At 37.7% G+C, this 20,519-nt stretch overlaps 2 protein-coding genes across 2 annotated transcripts; one reads left to right on the top strand and one right to left on the bottom strand.

The window, feature by feature from the left end:
- The first annotated feature begins 5,304 nt into the window (after positions 1 to 5,304).
- LOC147509948 (Tetratricopeptide repeat (TPR)-like superfamily protein) lies at positions 5,305 to 8,349 on the top strand. Its single transcript, XM_086602089.1, has 2 exons — positions 5,305 to 6,023; positions 6,678 to 8,349. Exons 1-2 carry the CDS (start codon positions 5,434 to 5,436, stop codon positions 7,741 to 7,743), a joined length of 1,656 nt encoding a protein of 551 aa, XP_086458215.1. The 5' UTR covers positions 5,305 to 5,433; the 3' UTR covers positions 7,744 to 8,349.
- An 832-nt stretch (positions 8,350 to 9,181) lies between these two features.
- LOC147509947 (early nodulin-like protein 15) lies at positions 9,182 to 10,610 on the bottom strand. Its single transcript, XM_086599271.1, has 2 exons — positions 9,847 to 10,610; positions 9,182 to 9,732 (listed from the first exon to the last, which is right to left on the bottom strand). Exons 1-2 carry the CDS (start codon positions 10,028 to 10,030, stop codon positions 9,374 to 9,376), a joined length of 543 nt encoding a protein of 180 aa, XP_086455397.1. The 5' UTR covers positions 10,031 to 10,610; the 3' UTR covers positions 9,182 to 9,373.
- Positions 10,611 to 20,519: the final 9,909 nt, after the last annotated feature.

The raw sequence follows: 20,519 nt of genomic DNA, 5'->3' as shown, positions 1-20,519 counted from the left end.
TGTACCTCAATCATCATGAATCTATATATCAACATTTGAAAACAAAGAAGAAAAAGAAAGAAGCTTCTTACCCAAATAAAGACGCTAAGAAAATTCTGAAGAGTACAGGACATGACATTGGTGGAGCTTGCTTCCTAGAGATAAGTCAGGCGCGTCAATAACTAAACAACTACACATGCACCATGGTAGAAACAACTATAATTTGAATGAAAACCTGAGCCTGTCCATTAGCACAATCGGGCATCGTGAAAAGTAGCGATTCGGTCTTCTTCCTTTTAGTGGAACTTGGGCCACTATGACACTATCTACTCATATTTTGGCCCCCACTCAATAGTGGGTATGGTGTTCTGATCTGATTGGCTAGATAGCGAATGGTAATTAATTACGTACAAATACATACATAGTTACGTATTAATATACTATACTTACTTGGTAGGGATGGGGTATTCAGGGAAAATTTTGGCCAGTATCTCCACAACATCACTGCGGTGCAGTACACTCTTGGCACATAGATACCTTCCAGCGAAGGGAGTCTCAGAACGAAGTATGTGAGCTAAAGCCACGTCTCTAACGTGAACGTAAGTCTGTACCGAGTTGGTGTAGGTTTTAGCAGACCCAGTGAGGTACTTGAGTATGTGAACGATGCTAGCGTTGACGATTGGTCGAAGTAATGGACCCATCACCAACACAGGGTTCACCACCACCAAATCTACTCCTTTCTCTTTTGCCATCTCCCATCTTTGCCTTTCGCTTTGCTTTGCCATAACAAAACCAATTCTGCACATTCAATTGTACTGAAAGTGTTAGATAAAAATAATTTCATTTACAAAATGATTAAGTTAATATTCCACTGCTTTACTATTGGTTTACAAAAAGTCTTCACATAAGTAACATCATCACCAACAGAACTCTAACTACTCAAATTTTTTGTTCAGAGCTTTATTTTAACTGACCAATCTCAAGATTTTAAAAAATGCATCCTTGTAACAACACAAAGTGATTGACAGATAAGCGGGCATAATAACGTGCAACAGTGTGACAGGGTTACACTCAACTACTCTTCACATACAGGTAAGGGTCAGATAAGAAGAGATGGCGATCCAAAACCAGAAGAAGAGTAATCAGACGGGCCAGCACATGCATCCATTGCTGGGAATAGGGATGAATTCTGATCCAAACATAGGAATAGTTTCCCAAAATTTATTGAGGGGTTTTTTTCCCCTATTTATCTTTTCGTGTCCCTCAGTTGAAGCGAGTTTGGTAGAATATTCAACCATTTTACGGATAATTCTAGGAAAAAACCTCTAATGCTAAACAGCCATCGCATTCTAAGTTTGTAAATTAGGTTTCTCAGACATCACATTAAGAAATCATCTATTATAGATCTTCACTCCAAGGGATTAACTTTGTGATATTGTTGTCCGTAAAAGATTTTTCCCAACTGTAAGAGTTCATATGGACATACTTAAGCTACTTAATGCCCATTTGTCCAAGGTCAGTACCATAAACACATTATTAAATCGTTGTTTTTCCCCTGACGTAAAATTTTAGCTAACGGGAAAAAAAAACCCCAAAGCTTTCCGGCGTCAAACAATATTTTTAATATTTCTTATATCTAAATTTACCAATTACTATCTAATTTTCACTAACCAAGCATGCTCCTAATTACAAAGTAAACTAAACCAAAGCTCAAACTATAACAACCTAGAAACAATTGAAAAAAGAAAAGAAAATGAGAAGCTTACTCTTTAAGGTATTGTCCATTACTCCTTTTTTATGCCTATTCATGAACTTTCAAGATTGAGCAGTTGAGCACAATTGTTGAACACCCACTTACTCGTTGGTATGATTCTGCATAAACACTTGTCAGTTGTATCCCATAGAATAAACCTTTGAAATAGTATTCAGTCACCACTTAAAAATGCCATAACGATGGCAATATTAAAATTGTTATATACATAAAAAAGGAAAATTGAATGCCCAATCAAACATAAATGTTAAACATGTTAAGAGTAACTCACTTGCAATTATTCTCATACATTGGCAAGTGATATGGGCAAAGGAGAAGGAAATGAGCATCAACTATTATCACATAAAAATCCTCAAGCAGTCAACCAATCCTAACAATTGAATAAGGAAGAAATTTAAGACAAACATATACCTTTCCGGAATAAAATATTCTTAGTGGATGTCTTTCAGGGTTCATCACGAGTAGCTAAAAACTCAACCAACTGAATTGTAGATTATCAGACTATCTGCATTGCTTCCCATACATTCTGAGGATTCTCATATTACTTAATGTATTACATTGATATTGTATTAATTTGCATGATAGTGATGTGTATATTATATATTTGTGCCATATATATCAATAATATACAACTGATGTATCATTCAAATCGATGCAAAGTAAAAGGAGAGATAAAGAGATCATGACTAAAATATAGAGTTAACTCGAGTGAATCTAAAATTAAGACATCTTTACAGCCTCATACTAATATACTATCAAGCTAAGCATCATAAAACACCAAGACAACACCAAGACAGGGGGTGGGTGGTTGTTTATCTATAAGTGTAACTTTTGCATTTAAAGATTGAAATGCATTGTTAAAGGTATAGTTAGGAGACCTAACAACCCAAATAAAGAAGAAAAAACATATAACAATAATAGATATAGCGAATTTCAAGAGATCTGGGTTGGAAAATTTTCTCAACTAATTTCTAAATATCCAACAGTGCAACTATTCAGTGTCACCTTACTAATAATAATATAATCTAATTGAATTCAAAACAAATCTGGAATAGATAATAAATTTTAAACACAAACACACACACACATTGTGAACATAACCACACTCACACTTTACAAACATAGTCAATCGAGCGACGTTAATCAAGAATGAATAATCATATATTGGATTATACAAACACCAACTATATGACTGCTTCAATGGTTCTTATTAAACGCTGATCCAATTAGTTAACTAAAATGATAGGATACCAAGAGGAAGGGCTACCTTGAATTGGAAAGAAGAGGTCCAGGTCTTTTATTTCCACATCCAATTCACAAAAAAAAAAATCAATTACCCTAACATTAGAGTGTCTTTGAAATGACATCAAGGTGCAAAATCATTTTTTGCCTTCAGTGGTTGGGACTTGTCATACTATACGGACCACCAATAGGGTAGCTAAAAGTAATGTTGAAACATTTCATGTCATTTGTATTCCAGCTTTTGTGATACTAATGGTTTGTTTGCTCCATCGTTAATCAATTGCAACAATATTTCAAATCCTTAAAAAGTTGAAGTTTGAATAATAGACTTAAATTGCAGACATATCCAGTTTATATTGCGTAGTAATAAATTGTTGAATGAAGATAGATACCTTCAAATGTGCATTGCTTAGCTTCCCTTCATGCCAACGTCGAATAGTACCATCCTTCAAAGTTTTAAATCTCGACTTATACGACCTGCCCCAAAACATATCCCATCAATAAATAAATAACCAAACACAAAACAATAACAATAATAATAAAGAAAGTAGAACTTACGAGTAAAGTTTGATTTTATATTTCTTCAATTAAGAAACAACCGTTGTAGTTTTCTTAAATTTCTTTGCTTTCGTCTTTGAAATATACCGACATTGATTCCAATGAAAAGTGAAAAAAAAAAAAAAAAATGAAATAAAGAAATTGAAATTTAAGAAGAAGAAAAAAAACGAAGAGTATACTTAAAGAAAAAGGAGTGAGACTGTAAGAGAAATGGGGTTAAAGACGGGAAATGACAGTAGACGGGAATGTTTGAAGGGGTCTTGTTCTTTTTTTTTTTGTTTTGTTTGGCTGTTACCTTTTAGGAGAAAGCGAATGAGAGATTTGAGAGAGAGAAAGCGCCCTAAGAAGAGAAAAGAAGAGAAGACGACTGGTTTTCTGACAATAAAGTCGGTATTAATGGCCCTAAAAAATAGAAGACGACTGGTTTCCTGACAATAAAGTCGGTATTAATGCCCTCAGTAACTCGCGAACAATTGATATAGTAGCGTGTAGTTGATTTCTGACTTGAATTTACACATACCTCCTTAAGAGTACTATATCATTTTAAGGGTATAAATGGTAGTAAAATTTAAAATTACAAAGTAGTTCTTCTTAAAGGCATTGAATAATTTGTTCTTAAATTTCTTTGCTTTCGTCTTTGAAATATACCGACATTGATTCCAATGAAAAGTGAAAACAAAAAAAAAAAGTGAAATAAAGAAATTGAAATTTAAGAAGAAGAAAAAAATGAAGAGTATACTTAAAGAAAAAGGAGTAAGACTGTAAGAGAAATGGGGTTAAAGACGGGAAATGACAGTAGACGGGAATGTTTGAAGGGGTCTTGTTTTTTTTTTTTTTTGTTTGGCTGTTACGTTTTAGGAGAAAGCGAATGAGAGATTTGAGAGAGAGAAAGCGCCATAAGAAGAGAAAAGAAGAGAAGACGACTGGTTTCCTGACAATAAAGTCGGTATTAATGGCCCTAAAGAATAGAAGACGACTGGTTTCCTGACAATAAAGTCGGTATTAATGGCCCTCAGTAACTCGCGAACAATTGATATAGTAGCGTGTAGTTGATTTCCGACTTGAATTTACACATACGTTCTTAAGAGTACTATATCATCTTAAGGGTATAAATGGTAGTAAAATTTAAAATTACAAAGTAGTTCTTCTTAAAGGCATTGAATAATTTGTTTGAATATTTTATCAAGGGTATTTAGTGGTAGAAAAAAGACTAGTCTAATTTAAATGTCCATGTTAATTATGGTGTCTACTAATTGAGATATCTAAAGAAAAGTTTCAAAGGAGACGTTTTCTTAACCAAGGCCCAAAACATCAAATTCGGTGAATAGTTTGATGTACCAAAAAATCGATATATATCGAAAATATTGGAGATATCTATTTTTTTGTTGACTAGTCAAAATTTTGTTTTGTATGTCGATATATTGGAAATATCGTCAATTATATCAAAAATATCAACAATATATCGGTCAAAATCAATAATATCAATCAAAGTCAATAATTTATATCGGATATATAGTATATATTGGTCGATATATATCATTATATCGGAAATTACAATATATATTAAGAAAAAAAAATTCAATCTTCTCGATTAAGATATATTGAATATATTAATATCGATGTACTAAAAAATCAATATATATCGACAATATATCAGATATATCAGCGATATTTTGGGCCTTGTTCTCAACACCCAATTCGTACGCTCTTTAGCTTCGGTATGAATTATTCTCCAGAGACCAAACACAGTAACATTAAATTCTCGATTCTTAAAATAAATCACGAGCATCATTTATCGATTACCTTTTGGTGGGTCAATATACAAAGAAACCCACACGACTATAGGGGGAAAGTTGGAACTTGGAAGTATGTAAAAAAAGAGTATGGCACTAGGATTACTCGCCACCTTTGCCATGAAGAGAAGAACAACTCCAATTCTCCTCCTCTTACCCTTAATTTCCCGCCCTCTCCTTCATCCCTCTTCTTCTTCTTCTTACATATATATTTCCCACTCTTACTTCTCAGCAACTGATCATCAGTCATTCATTCCACCTTCTTCCTCTCGCACCCAATTCTTCAAACACCATCTCTTCCCTCTCAAACCATCTACATTCAACTTGGAACTTGAACTAGACCAAACCAATCACTCAACTCTCGTCGAGACATTGAGAAAGACCAAAGAATTCACTTCAGAAACTGAAGCCATGGATTTTTTAGACAAGGTAGAAGAAGGGGTCCAACTTGATTGCAGTTTGGTTTGTTCAGTAGTTTGGGCATTGAGAAATGAATGGGAATTGGCCTTGTTGGGTTTTAAGTGGGGTCAGAAATTGGGTTGTATTGATTCTAGTGCTTGGGATTTGATGGTCTTGGTGTTGGGTCAGAATAAGAGGTTTGGTACTGCTTGGTGCCTTATTCGCAACATGCATAGGTCTTCGCTGAATGTTCGTCGAGCGCTGCTTATCATGATTGAATGGTAAGAAAACAAGTTTTTAATTATCATTTTAGAAACAGAAATAGTGGGACCAAGATTCATGGTTTCATTGAATTATTATGAATGTTTGTCATTGAAATGTCTTTGTTGGAGCATGTTGATCATACAACTCTTATTTCGTTGCATATGTTTTTTTCATAAAAGACCTTATAGCTCTAAAGAACTATGATCGTAGAGACTTGGAGCTATATGTCTTGTTATGTGCTTCCAGGAAGTAAAGCAATATGAGTGCCTCTTTTTGATGAGGGAGTGTAGCAGTATTAGTTATGTATACCGTACAACATCAGTGCGATTTCAGTTTACTGATCAAAAGAAATAAGTATGTAGAAAACTAAAATCATTATGTTTGGATTCCTACTTTCGAACGGAAACAATAGAGTCTGTGCCACTTGGTATTCTGCTTTAAGAATTAATTAGATCATATAGTTTGCACTAAGTCATGCAAACTCTGTTGCTCTGCACTCTTTACAAGTGATATCAAGAATCTTAGCTCTTTGTTCTCACTATTACCATTTTCTGTTCTTTACAATTTTTGTCTCACGGTTTTGCTGTGTTTGGTACTAAAATAGATGTCTACTAAACTTGTAGTCTTTATTTGGAAATGTTTATCATGCATCGACTTTATGTGATTTTTAGCTATGCAGTTGCAGACTGTCCTGGTAAGTCCATTCAAACCTTCAAAGCAATGGAGAAGTTCAGAATAAGCCAAGACTCAAAAGCATTAGACACTCTCCTCCATTCTTTGTGTAAAAACGGGAACATCGAAGAGGCTGAAGAGTTTATGCAACAAAACAAGAATCTTTTACCTTTGCGGACTGAGACTTTCAACATAATTCTCAATGGGTGGTGTAATATCTCTCTCGATTTGGTGGAAGCCAAACGAGTTTGGAGAGAAATGTCAAACTGCTGTCTCATGCCAGATGCTGTCTCTTATAGTCACATGATCTCCTGCTTCTCAAGGGTCGGGGACCTATTCCACTCACTACGGCTATATGATGAGATGAAGAAGAGGGGTTGGATCCCGGACCTAGATGTATACAACTCACTAATATATGTATTAACTCGGGAAAATTGCTTGAATGAAGCTTTCAACATAGTAGACAAAATTAAAGAAGCAGGTCTACTAGCAGATTCTACTACTTATAACTCAATGATACTTCCCCTCTGTGAAGCACATAATCTAGAGGAGGCAAAGAGTGTATTCGCCACCATGGCCAGTATGGGGCTTGACCCAACTAGTGAGACATATCATGCGTTTCTTCAGGTGGAAAGTGTAGATGCAACGGTGGAACTACTAAAACAAATGAGGGAAGCAGGATATGGTCCTGATGGTCATACATTCCTCCTAATTCTTAGAAAGTTGCTTAAATCGAAGCAACCAGACAATGCTTTGAGGATGTGGGTAGAAATGATGAGATACGAGATTGTACCTGATTCTGGACATTATAGTGTTATGGTAAGAGGACTATCTCTATGTGGTTGGCTTGCAAAAGCTAGGAAATTCTATGATGACATGAAGTCAAGGGGCTTCCCAGATGATCCAAAGTTAGAAAAGGTCTTAAAGGATCCAGTAGGAAGTGTTGGAGAGTTTGGAAAACAGCAGGGAAGACACAGGGAAGAGGATACTGGAAACAGACGCCAGAAAGGGTGCAAGGGGAGGAGGAAAGTCCAGAAACGATCTACTTCAAGTCTAACTACGTGACCATATAGTTGTTGTAATGATTGAAGGGCAGGGACTGGTGGTGCCTCTCAGTGCAGTGAGCCTAGATACTGAGCCAATTACGGGAGAGTAAGAACAGGAACTCATTGGCACTGGAAAATTATTGTTTCAAGAGAAGCTCAATGGCTTCAAACAAATAGGTTAGCCTATTTCCTGATGGGATCATGTTTTCATTCAATTGGTAAAGATACACTTGATACTCTGTCCAAGAAAGGCTGAAGACATACACTTGACAGACTTAGTCTAGTGACTTCAGCTACTTGGATTGTACGTACTGAAGCAAACTCAGTTTTTTGACAAGGGAACCAGCTGGGGGTAAGCCTTGTTCTGCAGAAGCAATGCAATAGGGCTGCAATCATATGAGGCAGCACCTGAATTGTATTGATAAAATATTTGGCTGGTTCTCTGGTAGCAGTATCGTTCGTGTTTGTGTTCGTGTTCGTGTAATCTAGAAGTGACACTTTCGCTGTGGGAATCACTATAAGGTTCCAGATCATTGTGACAGCCTACATGTAATAAAAGGGACAGTATCCTCTTTGCTTCTTACTTTATTTTATCAAGGGTTATAAATGAAAAGTTTCTTTTTAACTTGCCGTTTTCATTAACAAAAGAGCTAGTTCCGTGGTGCTAGCGGCCATCATGTAATTTCTGTCATTACTGGGTCCAAAAGAGCTCAGGTAGAATTCTTTTGAGCACACACACCATCAGGGATTTCCTGTGAATAGCCAAGTTGCTAAATTTTTGTAAGGATTCTTCCTTGATAATATATCGGTTTTGGATAATTTCTTCTTTGATAATATTATTGTCAAGTACTCACACACCTCGATCTGAACTCGGTTAGAATTCTTATGAAGAGCTATATATTCCCCAAGTTATTCTCACTTTGTCAGGATTCTTTTTTGATAATCTTGATTTTGGATAGTTTCACCCACCACACCACACACACTTGGATTTTCTAGCCAGGATTTCTTCCTTGACCAATTTTACAAATCAATTGACTTTGGAAGTTTATAAATCAATTTCTTACTACAAATCTGAATTATCTTCGTCCTTGTTTCACAGAAAAGGAAGCCAATTTCATCTTCATAATCAGTAAGTAATTCGAATTTTCTCATAACACATTTGGAAGAAGATTGAATTATTTATAAACTTTATTCCTCTTGTTCTTTACGCATCAATAACTTGCTAAATATGTAAAGGTGCTGGTGGTTTAAAGCTGGCTGAAAGGTTTTTTCAACTCCTATTAATTTAGCTTTTTTATTCCAAATAGACCTTAGTGCCGGCTTATGGCAGATGTGGTGATGAATTTCAAACAGTACTAGCGGTAGTAAACATAAAAGTTCTTGCAAATTTGTGTTCTACTTAAAAACAACTAGACACTGAAATTAATACAAAATTTATAAGAAACCAGCCAACAATCTGAAGCTAAAAACATGACAAGATTTCATTAATAAAAAATGGCCTACATTTGTATTCAGTACAGGAAATTCAGATTTCCCTCCCCACAAATAACTGCTATTATATGAAGCACCTGATGACAGAAGATTTCCCCCTAAATACAGATAAATAAAGAATATTCCCTCCCTTAAAACTCTCTCTTTCAGTCACTGTTTCAGACCAAAACCATCCCCAACCAACTCCCCAACACCACCATCATCAGGCCACACTTTAAACCAGAAACACCGCTAGTACGAGCGACCGCAGGACCGCTAGAGAATTCCGATGGAGAAGGTGCTGGAGAGATAGCTCCCAAGGACTTAGTTCTTGGCGTAATGACCACAACAATAATCTTCTGGCCTTTCTCACAATGCCCCTTTGCGCCACTGATAAAGTAGTATGGCCCTGGCTTCTCAAGCTTCACCGTAGTGTTCCCATCATTGTATTGAGCAATGGGGCTTGATACATTGCAGTTGGCGTAATCACTTTTTGTTACTTGAAACACTGAATCATTCTTTGAGTCATACTTCCAAACTGTAAAACAGAGAAAAGCATAAGTATTAGAGAAACAGAACAATATGAAAGCATATCTCAAGAAATGAGTAGGAGATAATAAAGTGGGATTTGAAGATAGTTGTTAGCTAGTACCGATGGTGTCGCCAATATTGAAACGAGACGCTTTAGACCATTCGTTCAGTGACTCTGATGGAGAGGATGGGATCTTCCATGAATCTGTTTTGCCTCCAACTAAAAACTCCCTAGCTTCTGAGAAGCTAAACAAGAAAAGAAACACAAACACTAATGAAGAAACCAGAGTTCTTGTGGATGCCATTGAGAATGTTTGCTGAAAGAACTTCAGTTAGCTTGTTTAATTGCTTCACAGAGAAAAAGACTAGAGTTCGAGAGTTGAGTGAGCTGATGTTTGAGGTCTTTGTCCTCAATTTAAAGAGTTGAAATGAAGAAAACTAGCCGTTGGGTCAGTTTCAGATTTTACCATTTGGCAATTAGCCTTTGCATGCAGTTTTGTTGGTACTCGAAAATCGAAACGGTCAAAGTTGAAAAAAGTAAATCTAAATAAAGTAGAAAAATATGACAGTTGAAATTTTATGACAGAAATACCCATTCTTTTGCGGTCCACGAAACTGACGAAAGTAGTCAGAGTACTATCTACTGTGCTAATGAGTTCAAGCCCATGCATTGGAAATTGGGCCTCTCCTCCTAATCTTTTGCTCGAAGACTTTGTTCAGTTTCGGCGTTTCGCACTCACGATCACAAAGCGAGGAAAATAAAACCAACACTTCAAGGCATTTGATTTGCAATGGTTGCATTTTTCTGGACACATATGGCACAGTCTGGTGCATTTTGAATTGGTGGATTGAGAGGCTCAGAGCCTTAGCGAGTTTAAGGCTGATATGTGTTGAATCTATCGAGTCCTAATATTATCATAGACATTGGTTGGTCGTTTAGTTTCTGATCCGAGAAAGACTCATTTGCTGCTAAATAAAGCACTTGTCCTGATTTTGTACTTTAATTGTAGGGGTTGTATGACAAAACAAAGCCAGTGAACTTAGAGCATCTCTAGGTGGCTTTATATTTGGTCGCATCCTTCAAATTTGAAGGAATGCGTCGGAATTTGCCGAAATTCCATCTCTAGGTGGTAGTATTTGTGGTCGCATCACCTGTTTGTTCGTATTTTTGTTCGCAAATTTGGCAATTTGGATGCGGATGCGGAGCGACATTACTAATGTCGCGCGCCATTGCAAATGTCGCCCCACTTTTTTTTTTGACTTTGACCCGGCTACCACGCCCGCTGGTAATCGACTCTAATGTCGCATGGGTTACTTTTGAATGGTTGGTTTTCACTCTTAATGTCGCGCGTGGGTTGTTTTGGAATTAGACCACCGCGCCGCCATTAGTATCGGGCGCTTGCATTTGGCGATACGATATCAGATGTGGGGCGCCACATTAAATGGCGTGTGGGTGGCCCCTACAATCAAATTTGCGGTCGAAATTTACGACCACCTAGAGTTGGTCGAAATTTGAGACCAGTTTCTGTGGTAGCATTCTTCAAATATGAAGAGTATGCTACCACCACCTTGAGATGCTCTTACAAACTAAAACGATTAAAAGAAACAATCATTTTCCCCGATCTAAATTTCTTTCACCATTCACCCCCACCTCAAACGATTTCTTCTTGAGCTTTAGTTTAGAGTGCAAAAAGAAAAAGATGAGTCTTGAACAAGTGAAGAGGCCACCTTCTGCAGGGAAGTCTTGCACCAACGCCGAACTTACCACTCGCCCAGCAAGGATGGCGGGGTTCCTGTTTATTGCAACCATCGGTTACTTCACCCTTTACTCTAAGAAGAAGCCCTGAAGTCTCTCGCCCTTGAGGTCGCCAAAGTTGCCACTAACGCCACGGACTCCCAAACCACTAGCCCCCGTTAGTCATCTTCTAGTGCCCATGAAGGCGAATGTGGCATGTTAGGAAAAGTTTTTCTTCGACTTTGCTATTTATTGGAATAACTTTATTTAAAGAGACCATTTGCGTTGATCGCCTATTATTTATTGTCGACACATTATCAAGAAATAGTTTGCGATGAACACTTGCGATATCTCCAAATAAATTTGGTTTTTATGTAGTAAACAGGGAAATCGTGTTTGTTAATTGGAGTTGTACCGCTAATTTTGAAATTAGTGAACTAGTTTGATGTATTTACGTGCATTTTATCGTTGTTACCATTATTTTTATTTTTTATCGGTGTTACCATTATTTGTTTCATCAAACTTTCGAGTTTTGAGTATTCATCCCAACTACAAACACAGATCTTCATACCATAATACGTTTTTCTTTAATAACAAAGCAATGGAAAGGAGAGTGACCTGACCAAATTTTAAGCCGATCTAGTTGTTATACTAATTTTTTCGATATTCCAAACTTGTTGTTATACATGTCCGGGACAGAGTACCTAATTTGAATTTTATTTTTGAAACAATTACATCTTTAGAATGTTTTGGGCACCTCACTTGTTTAGCGAACCATTTGACCCAAGCCGTTGGATATACGGTTTTGTTCTTGGTGCATATAGGCTATAGCAATCACGTTTGTCTTCCAAACAATAAATTGAAGCGCAAACATATAATGCTACCAAAAACTTGAGACTCTACCAATTGTTATCTACATCTTGTTTGAGTTATCCCTCATATGAGGATGTGGGAGAAGAAAGGCAATGGCGCAGGCAACTGGCAAGGCAAGTCGAAGGAGTCGCGGCTTTAAAAGTAATCTTGAAGTCGACCAAGGCAAAGCGCAGTCGTAGCTTTAAAGTACCGAAGTCGAAGGCAAGGGCAAAGCGTCGCTACTGAAAGCAAAGGCTAGTTGGAGTTGCGCTGGGTGCTCTAGTCGGTGTTTGCAGAGATTTATCAGATTCTTATGTTTTCTATAAAGGAAAGTCTCCAATCCTTTATAGAAACATATAAACATGAATATGCACTCATGTTGTGCTATATAAACTCTCTGTAACCTAAACTCCTATTATCTCAAGCAATATAAAAACCTTTCTTCTCCCATGGACGTAGGTTGCCGCATTGGCACCGAACCACTATAAATTATTGTGTCTTGTCTATTTATTTAGGTGTTAAATTTTATATGGTATCAGAGCGGAGCTCCTAATCTCTCTCTAAATCAATCTAGATAAACACAATATATTATGTCAGATCCAAATCCAAATCCAAAGTCGGCTGTTACTACAGAGACTGATTCTAATCCTGGTTGGAAGTTGTCATCAGTTCTTTTGAATGGAACGAACTACATACCTTGGTCTAGGGTTGTTTCTCTATCGCTTGATGGAAAGAGGAAATTGGGGTTCATTAATGGTGCAAAGGTATGTTCTGCCATTGATGATGCCGAATATGAGAATTGGGTTTCCAATGATCAGCTTGTTCGATCTTGGTTACTCAATTCTATGGAGTCTACTATTGTTGGGATTTTTACTTTCTCTAATTCTGCGAAGGAGATGTGGGATTCAATTGAAGATTTATACGAAAACCAGAATAATTCTACCCGTGTGTTTGAACTTCAACTCGCATTCGATGCTTTGCAACAAGGTGAGAAAACTTTTACAAAACACCTTGGGAATTTGAAGAAATTGTGGGATGAGTTAAACATTTACTGTCCCCACACCATTGATGCGAAAACTCTATTGAAACGGGCTGAGAAGGATAAAATCTTCACAGTATTTCGTAGTCTTAAACCAGAATATGAAAATCTGGAAAACAACATTCTAATGGAAAACATTCTTCCATCACTTGCTGCTGTTTGTGCAACTATTCAGAGGGAGGAAACAAGAGAGAAAACCATGAACTCTGAGGTAAAGTCCTCAATCTCGAATCTATCAGATTGTTTGCGTAAAACGATTTTAGGAAGAAGTCACAGGGATTTGAAAAGGGTAAAGGAAAAAGGGAACCATCTCACTGTGATCATTGTGGAAAGAACTGGCACACCAAAGACCGTTGTTGGGAATTATATCCACATCTTAAGAAGGAAAATGAACTGTCCAAGAAAGAGCATCTTTGTTTGTTTCTTGAGACATCAATGTCCAACTCAGATATTAGTCATCAGTTGAGTTAAATTCTCCAACAACTCACTAAGTCCATGTCTTCTAGCAAAGTGTTTCGACCAAATATGATCAAAACACCAAGTATTGATGAAAAAGACGAAGAACGTAGAAAAGTAATTAGAAAAATGATGGTGATCGGGGGAATGATGAGACTGTACCTTGCGGTTGCCTACGTACCCAAATTATCGATGGGATCAAGTCTCAAGAACGTAGTTCTGAATGAAAAATAGTTTGGTATTTATATAGGTAGAGTAGAGAGTCCTTGTAGCTCAAGTAATCTTGTAGCTTGAGTAATTGTGATATACTATAACTTTCAACTGATAATTATCTCTTTGATAAGAAACGAATCTGGACATAAATCAATGTACATTAGTGGCAAGCCACATGAGTTAATGGGCCTGTACATTGATCCATGATATTGCGAATTGGGCTTTAGCCCTGTCGATTAAACGAATAAAGTGGAGACTCCTACCAATGGACGTTTGCCAGGGGGGGGGTCGAACATCGCCCTCTTTGGCATGCGAACAAAGTTCATATGGCAAAGAAGAAAGAAAAATGAGCGGAATGTATAACGAAGTGTCGTGCGAAAAGAAATAATTAGAAAATTGACTGTCAAAAAAAAATCATGAATTATCGGTAACGAAATAATCTCAAACTAACGTATACGGGACGCCATGTAGTTAAATAAAAGATGGCTGAAAATGCACAGAAAAAAATAAAATATGCACAGAAATAAAATTGCAAAAAAAATCGATTGGCGAAAATTATACCGAACGCGTCACGTAATAATACGAAATTTGAATTCGACGATGCGTGCCAACGGAATAGCGATACTTGGATTATACCGTTGAAAATTAAACGTAGGGGCAGTTTAGTAATAATAATAATAAAAGGAAGTTAAATACAAATTGGACTCAAAGTGTTCGGATGAGATAAGAATTGAGAGTAGAGATGAAGTTGGAGTTGGAGAAGAATCCCACCAGCACTGGAAAACCCGCTCGTAATCCTATATAAGTGCTGGGGCTGCATATCCCAATCCAGAAAAAACACTGTACGCTCATCCAACGTAACGCATTTAGGCAAGAGAAGTTTTGAAGTCGCATAAAGCTCGCCTTCTTCCGTATTACATCGCCGCTTTTGAACGTTGTGTCTTTGCCTTCCATCGAATAGGCACTTGTTCAGCTCATCTTAGATTTTCGGTAAGTAAAACTTTATTCCTTATACTCCTTGTATTGATCCCATCAAACCGTACTTTTGTCCAGGTTGAAAACTCCACACCTTGATAGCACCAGGTATAGTATAACCATCCTCTTACCCTTATCATAAGGAGGATTCAACCTGTCTAGGTGGGGAAAACACCAAGCGGTAGTGCTGATTTTCGTGGTCATTTTTTTTCTTGTCGCGCTCGCGCCCAAGTACAGAGGATGCCAAGTAATCGAGCATACAGTTTCTTCTTTGTCCTCCTACGAAGGGGATGCCAAGTAAATGAACGTGAGAAAATTGATGGTTGTGGAAGATACGTGGGATGTGGATAATTTTGAGAAGGAAAAAATGGAAAAAATGAAAAATTGTCAGGTGGCTTGTCCTTGGGTGTTACTTCTTCACCAATTGGTTTTAGATAGTTATGAAGCATAGGAGAAACACCAAGGTCAAGTACAAACTCAATGGTTCTTTGAAAAGGTAGAGGGCGAAGAACATTCGTGATGGAAGGTGAATGAGTGACATGAGGATGTGAGGTGGGTGAATGGTGTTCAACTAGTGTTCTTAGGTCTATGTCATCAGAGGCCTTGAGATATGCAAGACATTCCTCAATAGGTGGGTAAGAAGAATCACTGGGATAGAGGGCGAAAAATTCTTCTTCCGTCATGGCGTCAAGAGATGAATGGATGTCAATAGGAGAGAACTCGCAAGGCGGAAAAGAAGGGTTGCAAAGGAGTTGAAGGAATTCCTCCTTGATGTTATATACATCTAGGGAGTAGAAATTGTGATCCTTGTCTTCTTCCATAAGAGGGGTATCTACTAGTGTGGGGACTAAAGTGTCAGCCGCACTAATATGAGGTACAAAACTCTCAATGGACTTCACTTCCCCTTCTACAGGCAAACCTAGTTGTCCCTGTTTTTGTCTAAACATGTTAACTTCTACAGAAAGATTCCCAAAAGAAAGAGTCATTGAGCCATCCCGACAATTGATTTGGGCATTGGCGGTTGCCAAGAAAGGACGCCCTAAGATGATGGGAATGGAATCATGAGCAACTTCTGTGTCGAGAATAACAAAGTCGGCAGGATAGTAAAAATCCTGAACTTTAACAAGAATATTTTCAACTACACCCTCGGGATACTTAATAGAACGATCGCTAACCTAACCGCAGTCATTTTGGTTGGTTGAAGTATTGTTAGACCCAGTTGTTTATATAAATAAAAAGGGAGTAAGTTAACACTCACCCCAGTCTAATAAAGCAGTTGTTATGAAGGTATCACCTAAGGTGCATTATCAGATGAGGACAACCAGGTCCTTGTACTTAACAATTCCGTTATGTTCGATAAAGAGGGATATTGTTCGCTTAAGAATGCTTCGTGGGGTATGTTGGTTTTCCTCTTCTTGGTGCACAACTCTTTAGAAACTTAAGCGTGTCCAGTAGACTTTTATAGCTTCTAGAAAAGGTAGGTTTATAGTCAAATTTTAAACACTTCCCTAATCTCATCAAAATTTCGCCATTTTTTAAACACAACTAGTCTTTGGGGATATGGTGCTTTATCGCTATTTTTAATGTAAGGGATAAAAGTATTATTAGGCTTTGATTTATCTCTATCCGTTTTCCATCTAGGTATCCATATTGGAACCTCTACAGTGTAGGTCTTCACTTTCTATTATCGATCTTGTAATGTTTTCCCTTTTGGTTGTGGTTTAACCGGGTACTTCTACAACAGCGGGTCTTCGGTTTTACTATAGTATTTGGTATGGTATTATTTTTAGTTTATGGGTAATCTTTAGGCATAGTCACTTGGTTATCAACTACTCGCCTGAACGAAGGGTAGTAGTGACTGCCTGTAGTCCCTTTGGTTTATATTACCATTATCGTAAAATACTTGTTTATTTCAAAGGCGGTGTTTGTCGACTTAGGATTAGGCAATCGCTTGACTTGGAAACACGCCGGTTTGGTTATTATTTTGGTTAGAAGACATGTCAATAACCTTTTGGCACAAAGACTGCATCATTTGCATCGCTTTGTTTCATCATATTAGAGTTTTGATCATGCCGATCTTTCATCAAGTTGGAGTTTTGTTGCATAATTTGATTTTGTTTCTCCAACAAGGTCACTACTACTTTGTCCGTAGATGGTTGTATTGAATTAAAGCTTGTTGGCGTTCATGTCTTGATGTTGATAGTTATGGGTTATGGGTACTAAACCTCTATTCCGGTCCTCTAAGTTCCCTTTGTCCTTGATGTTGAGTTAACCGGTTGAAGTGTGGTGGTTGTGGTGGTGGTTGTGCATAGACAAGAGGACAATAGAAGTCGGAATGCTCAAGACTACAAATGTACATTACAACGAAAGTAGAGTTAATGTTCATGACCGAGCTGGGTTGTTGTTGAACGTAGATGGCATCTACTTTTAGTGAGGGCATCGATAAAGAGTTTTAAGCTCGGGATCATGTTTAACCTCACGAAGAAGGAGAGGAGCGGAGGAATCGCTACCTCCCCAATTGTTGTTCCTCTTAGATTGATCTTCTAAGAATGTATAAGCCTCCAAGGCTCCTTTACTAAGAAAACTACCCCGGACATGATATCTAGAACCTCCTTATGATAATGTGAAAGCCCCTTTGAAGAAAGCACGAACAAAGCGTGTCTTTCGCAAGATTATGATGCGGCATTCAATGAGAAGATCGCTGAAACGATTCCGTGCCTCAAAAGGATTCATGAGGATTATGGTGGAAGAAATGAATCTTGTGAAGCATTTCATCCGCCTTCGGGGGTAAAACTGTTCCATGAACAATTGAACAAGTTGAGCCCATGAGTCCACAGAGTTTGGCGTTTGGGCAGCGCTTAACCAAGACGCCGCCTTTGTCGGGCTAGGGTGAAAGGAAAACACCCTAAGTTTAACTTGATCCGGACTTACGCTAGGATGATGGAATGTAGTGAGAACTTGGTCTATCCTACGCATGTGCCGGTAAGGCTTCTTGTGGTCTAAACCATGAAAAACCGGTAACAAGTTAAATATATTGGGGGATTCGAAAAATCCCCACTAGGTCTACAAGAACGATGCACCCACTTAGGCCCATCGTTTAGGGCTTTATAAAAATCGAGAGAGGAGTCTCTTGTTCTTTAGCCATTGATGCAGTGTAGTGTGTGAAATTCTAGATAGGCGTGTTATATTTATTTCTACTAAAAACAAGCCCGATTATACTAGAATTAAAACTCCTCACGTAAGAGGCGAGGAGTGGAAGAAGGAGTACTGAATGCCTCCTTGCTACGCGTTTGAATAAGCGCCTTGTATACGCTGATTTCAGTGTATTTAACAAGTTAGAAACACTAAATAACTTTAAGGAATAAAAATTTGCATTTTTCTCGTGAAAATCGGGTCGCTCACACCAATTTTCCCTTGAGGGCTGCGCTGAGAAGCTGAAGTTGAAGTATGAAAAGCCCTCTGTTTTGTCGAATGTCCAGTGTTTTCAAGTCAAGAAAAGCAGTACCTTGTCAATGCAACGAGTGGGAAGAAACATAACATCACCCTCGGTTTATGATTGTTCTATGGTTCGAAGTTCGGGGCATTGCCACTATGATTAGCATCATTCACACCATCTCCTACAACTTTCTTCACTAGCTATTTCAATGCTAGTGTTCTATAAAACCAAAAACATAAGCAGAGTAAGCAAAACCAAATAAATAATTAATAACTTAAAATCTCATGAACTAACAGAGACAAGTACATTTGCCCTTTTCCCCTCCTCCTTTATCCAGGGCTTGGGACCGGCAATGCAAACTTGACAATAGTTTGCAATCAAGCGGAGTTAAAAGAGGGGTTAGTAAAATATAGCTTATAACAAAATTATAATAATGCAATGTCCATTAAAAACATTACAATACATAAAACACCAAAAGTTCATGGTTCACATATTTTACTTACTACTTTGGACTACAAAATCCAACCAAAGACTTAAGTGCATAGACTTATGCAAGATGAACTTTAATGTAAACACGCTTCTTACTTACACAAAATATCAAAAACCTATTTATTTGGATGGGAATCCAAATGTATCGAAACTTCACCAATATATTAGAACATCAACAGTTCTTTTCGGCCAAATAACACTTCCTTAAGCAATCTCGCCAAGCTTTGATTTCCACGCATCATGAGAAAGTGGAAGTGAAGCAGTCTCCGCCATAAATAACATTGACATAAACCTTAAAGTTCCCTCCTCTAATCTCCTATCACCAAACTCAATAGTATGATCAACATCTTGCACAATACCCCTAGCCACAACCTCGAAGTGGCCAACCACCACGCAAAGTCACATTCTTTACCAATGAATTCATTCAAAACCTGAAATTAAAAAGAGTTGTCAATCTTTGCAACATCAAAGTGGTGATCATACCATTTATCGTTATAACTTAGATTATTACCGTGTAGAGGGGTATAACGTGCATGACTAGAACATGGCGATGAAACATCGGCATAGAGGTTCGCCCCTTGGCTCATAAAGGCTTTCAAAACAAATTTGTGTTCTCTAGAATTGAAGCCCCGAAGCACATCTACCTTTTTCTCAAGACTTGTATTTTTCTCCATCAAAGCAATATTTTGCTGCATCACGGGTTTCATCTTCTTTAGCGTTGTTTTGCACACCCTTCCCCGTGCCTCAAAATCCCTCTACTATCCGCCCAAGAACCTACGATAAATGGATAAAAGTCTTAGTAGCTGCAACATATTTCAAAAACACCAATTAATTATTCAAGGATCAAAGCTTCAAACCTGTGTGAGTGCATCATCCACTGATGTCTCTACTGACTCCGGGTGCAAAGTAGTATAATTATCAAGTTTTTCCTATTAATATGACATAGTCAAATATATAGGCCACATTATATTTTTAAAAGTCCAACAAGAGTACATAAGATATGATGAGAAATTTCCAGCATACTAACCACCAATTCTGGATCTTGTGCTACCCCGCTCTTCCTTTTATGGATAAACTTGTATGACTCCACCCTTCCAATCGATGATTCAGGGACGCCTTTTGCCATAGCCATCTCCTCTCGAGCAACAGCTGCAGATTTCCTTCCTAGACATGAAGAATTTTTTTGATTCTTACGATTGGCTGAGTTCCTTAGACTAGAAGCCTGCATGACTTAGAAGGTTAGTAGAGGTGAACTCTATATATCAAAATAAATAAATATACTTGCCGGTTGTCAGCAAGTATTTATTGTAATCACTCTGGTATTTGTCATGATGGCAAGAAGTCTAACTGACATGCAACCTTTGAATGAGCAAAGAAGTCCAAAACCAAGATAAAACTTGCCGTGGGCTGATCCAATACTCGCCTACGTCGGCTAAATGAATGAGTGAATGAGTGGCACTGCTGAGTGTTCTCCTATTGCATATATATTACTAGAGTGATCCAAGGAGAGAGAAATAGAGAGAGAAATAAGTTAACAAAGAAAATAACTAAACCTTGAACTTTTCTGAATGGCAATTATCTACAAATCGTCGCCAATCT

This window comes from Coptis chinensis, chromosome 3, assembly GCF_015680905.1.
Source record: "Coptis chinensis isolate HL-2020 chromosome 3, ASM1568090v1, whole genome shotgun sequence".
NCBI classification, from domain to species: Eukaryota; Viridiplantae; Streptophyta; class Magnoliopsida; order Ranunculales; family Ranunculaceae; genus Coptis; species Coptis chinensis.
The sequence above is the reverse complement of the archived record's forward strand: the minus strand, read 5'-3'. Positions and strand labels throughout refer to the sequence as shown.

Excerpts from the sequence above, each read along its gene's own strand:
- LOC147509948 (XM_086602089.1), top strand. The coding sequence starts at position 5,434 with ATGGCACTAGGATTACTCGCCACCTTTGCCATGAAGAGAAGAACAACT. Across the intron at positions 6,024-6,677 it reads CTGCTTATCATGATTGAATG|CTATGCAGTTGCAGACTGTC; the intron begins GTAAGAAAACAA and ends TGTGATTTTTAG.
- LOC147509947 (XM_086599271.1), bottom strand. The coding sequence starts at position 10,030 with ATGGCATCCACAAGAACTCTGGTTTCTTCATTAGTGTTTGTGTTTCTT. Across the intron at positions 9,733-9,846 it reads CAATATTGGCGACACCATCG|TTTGGAAGTATGACTCAAAG; the intron begins GTACTAGCTAAC and ends TCTGTTTTACAG.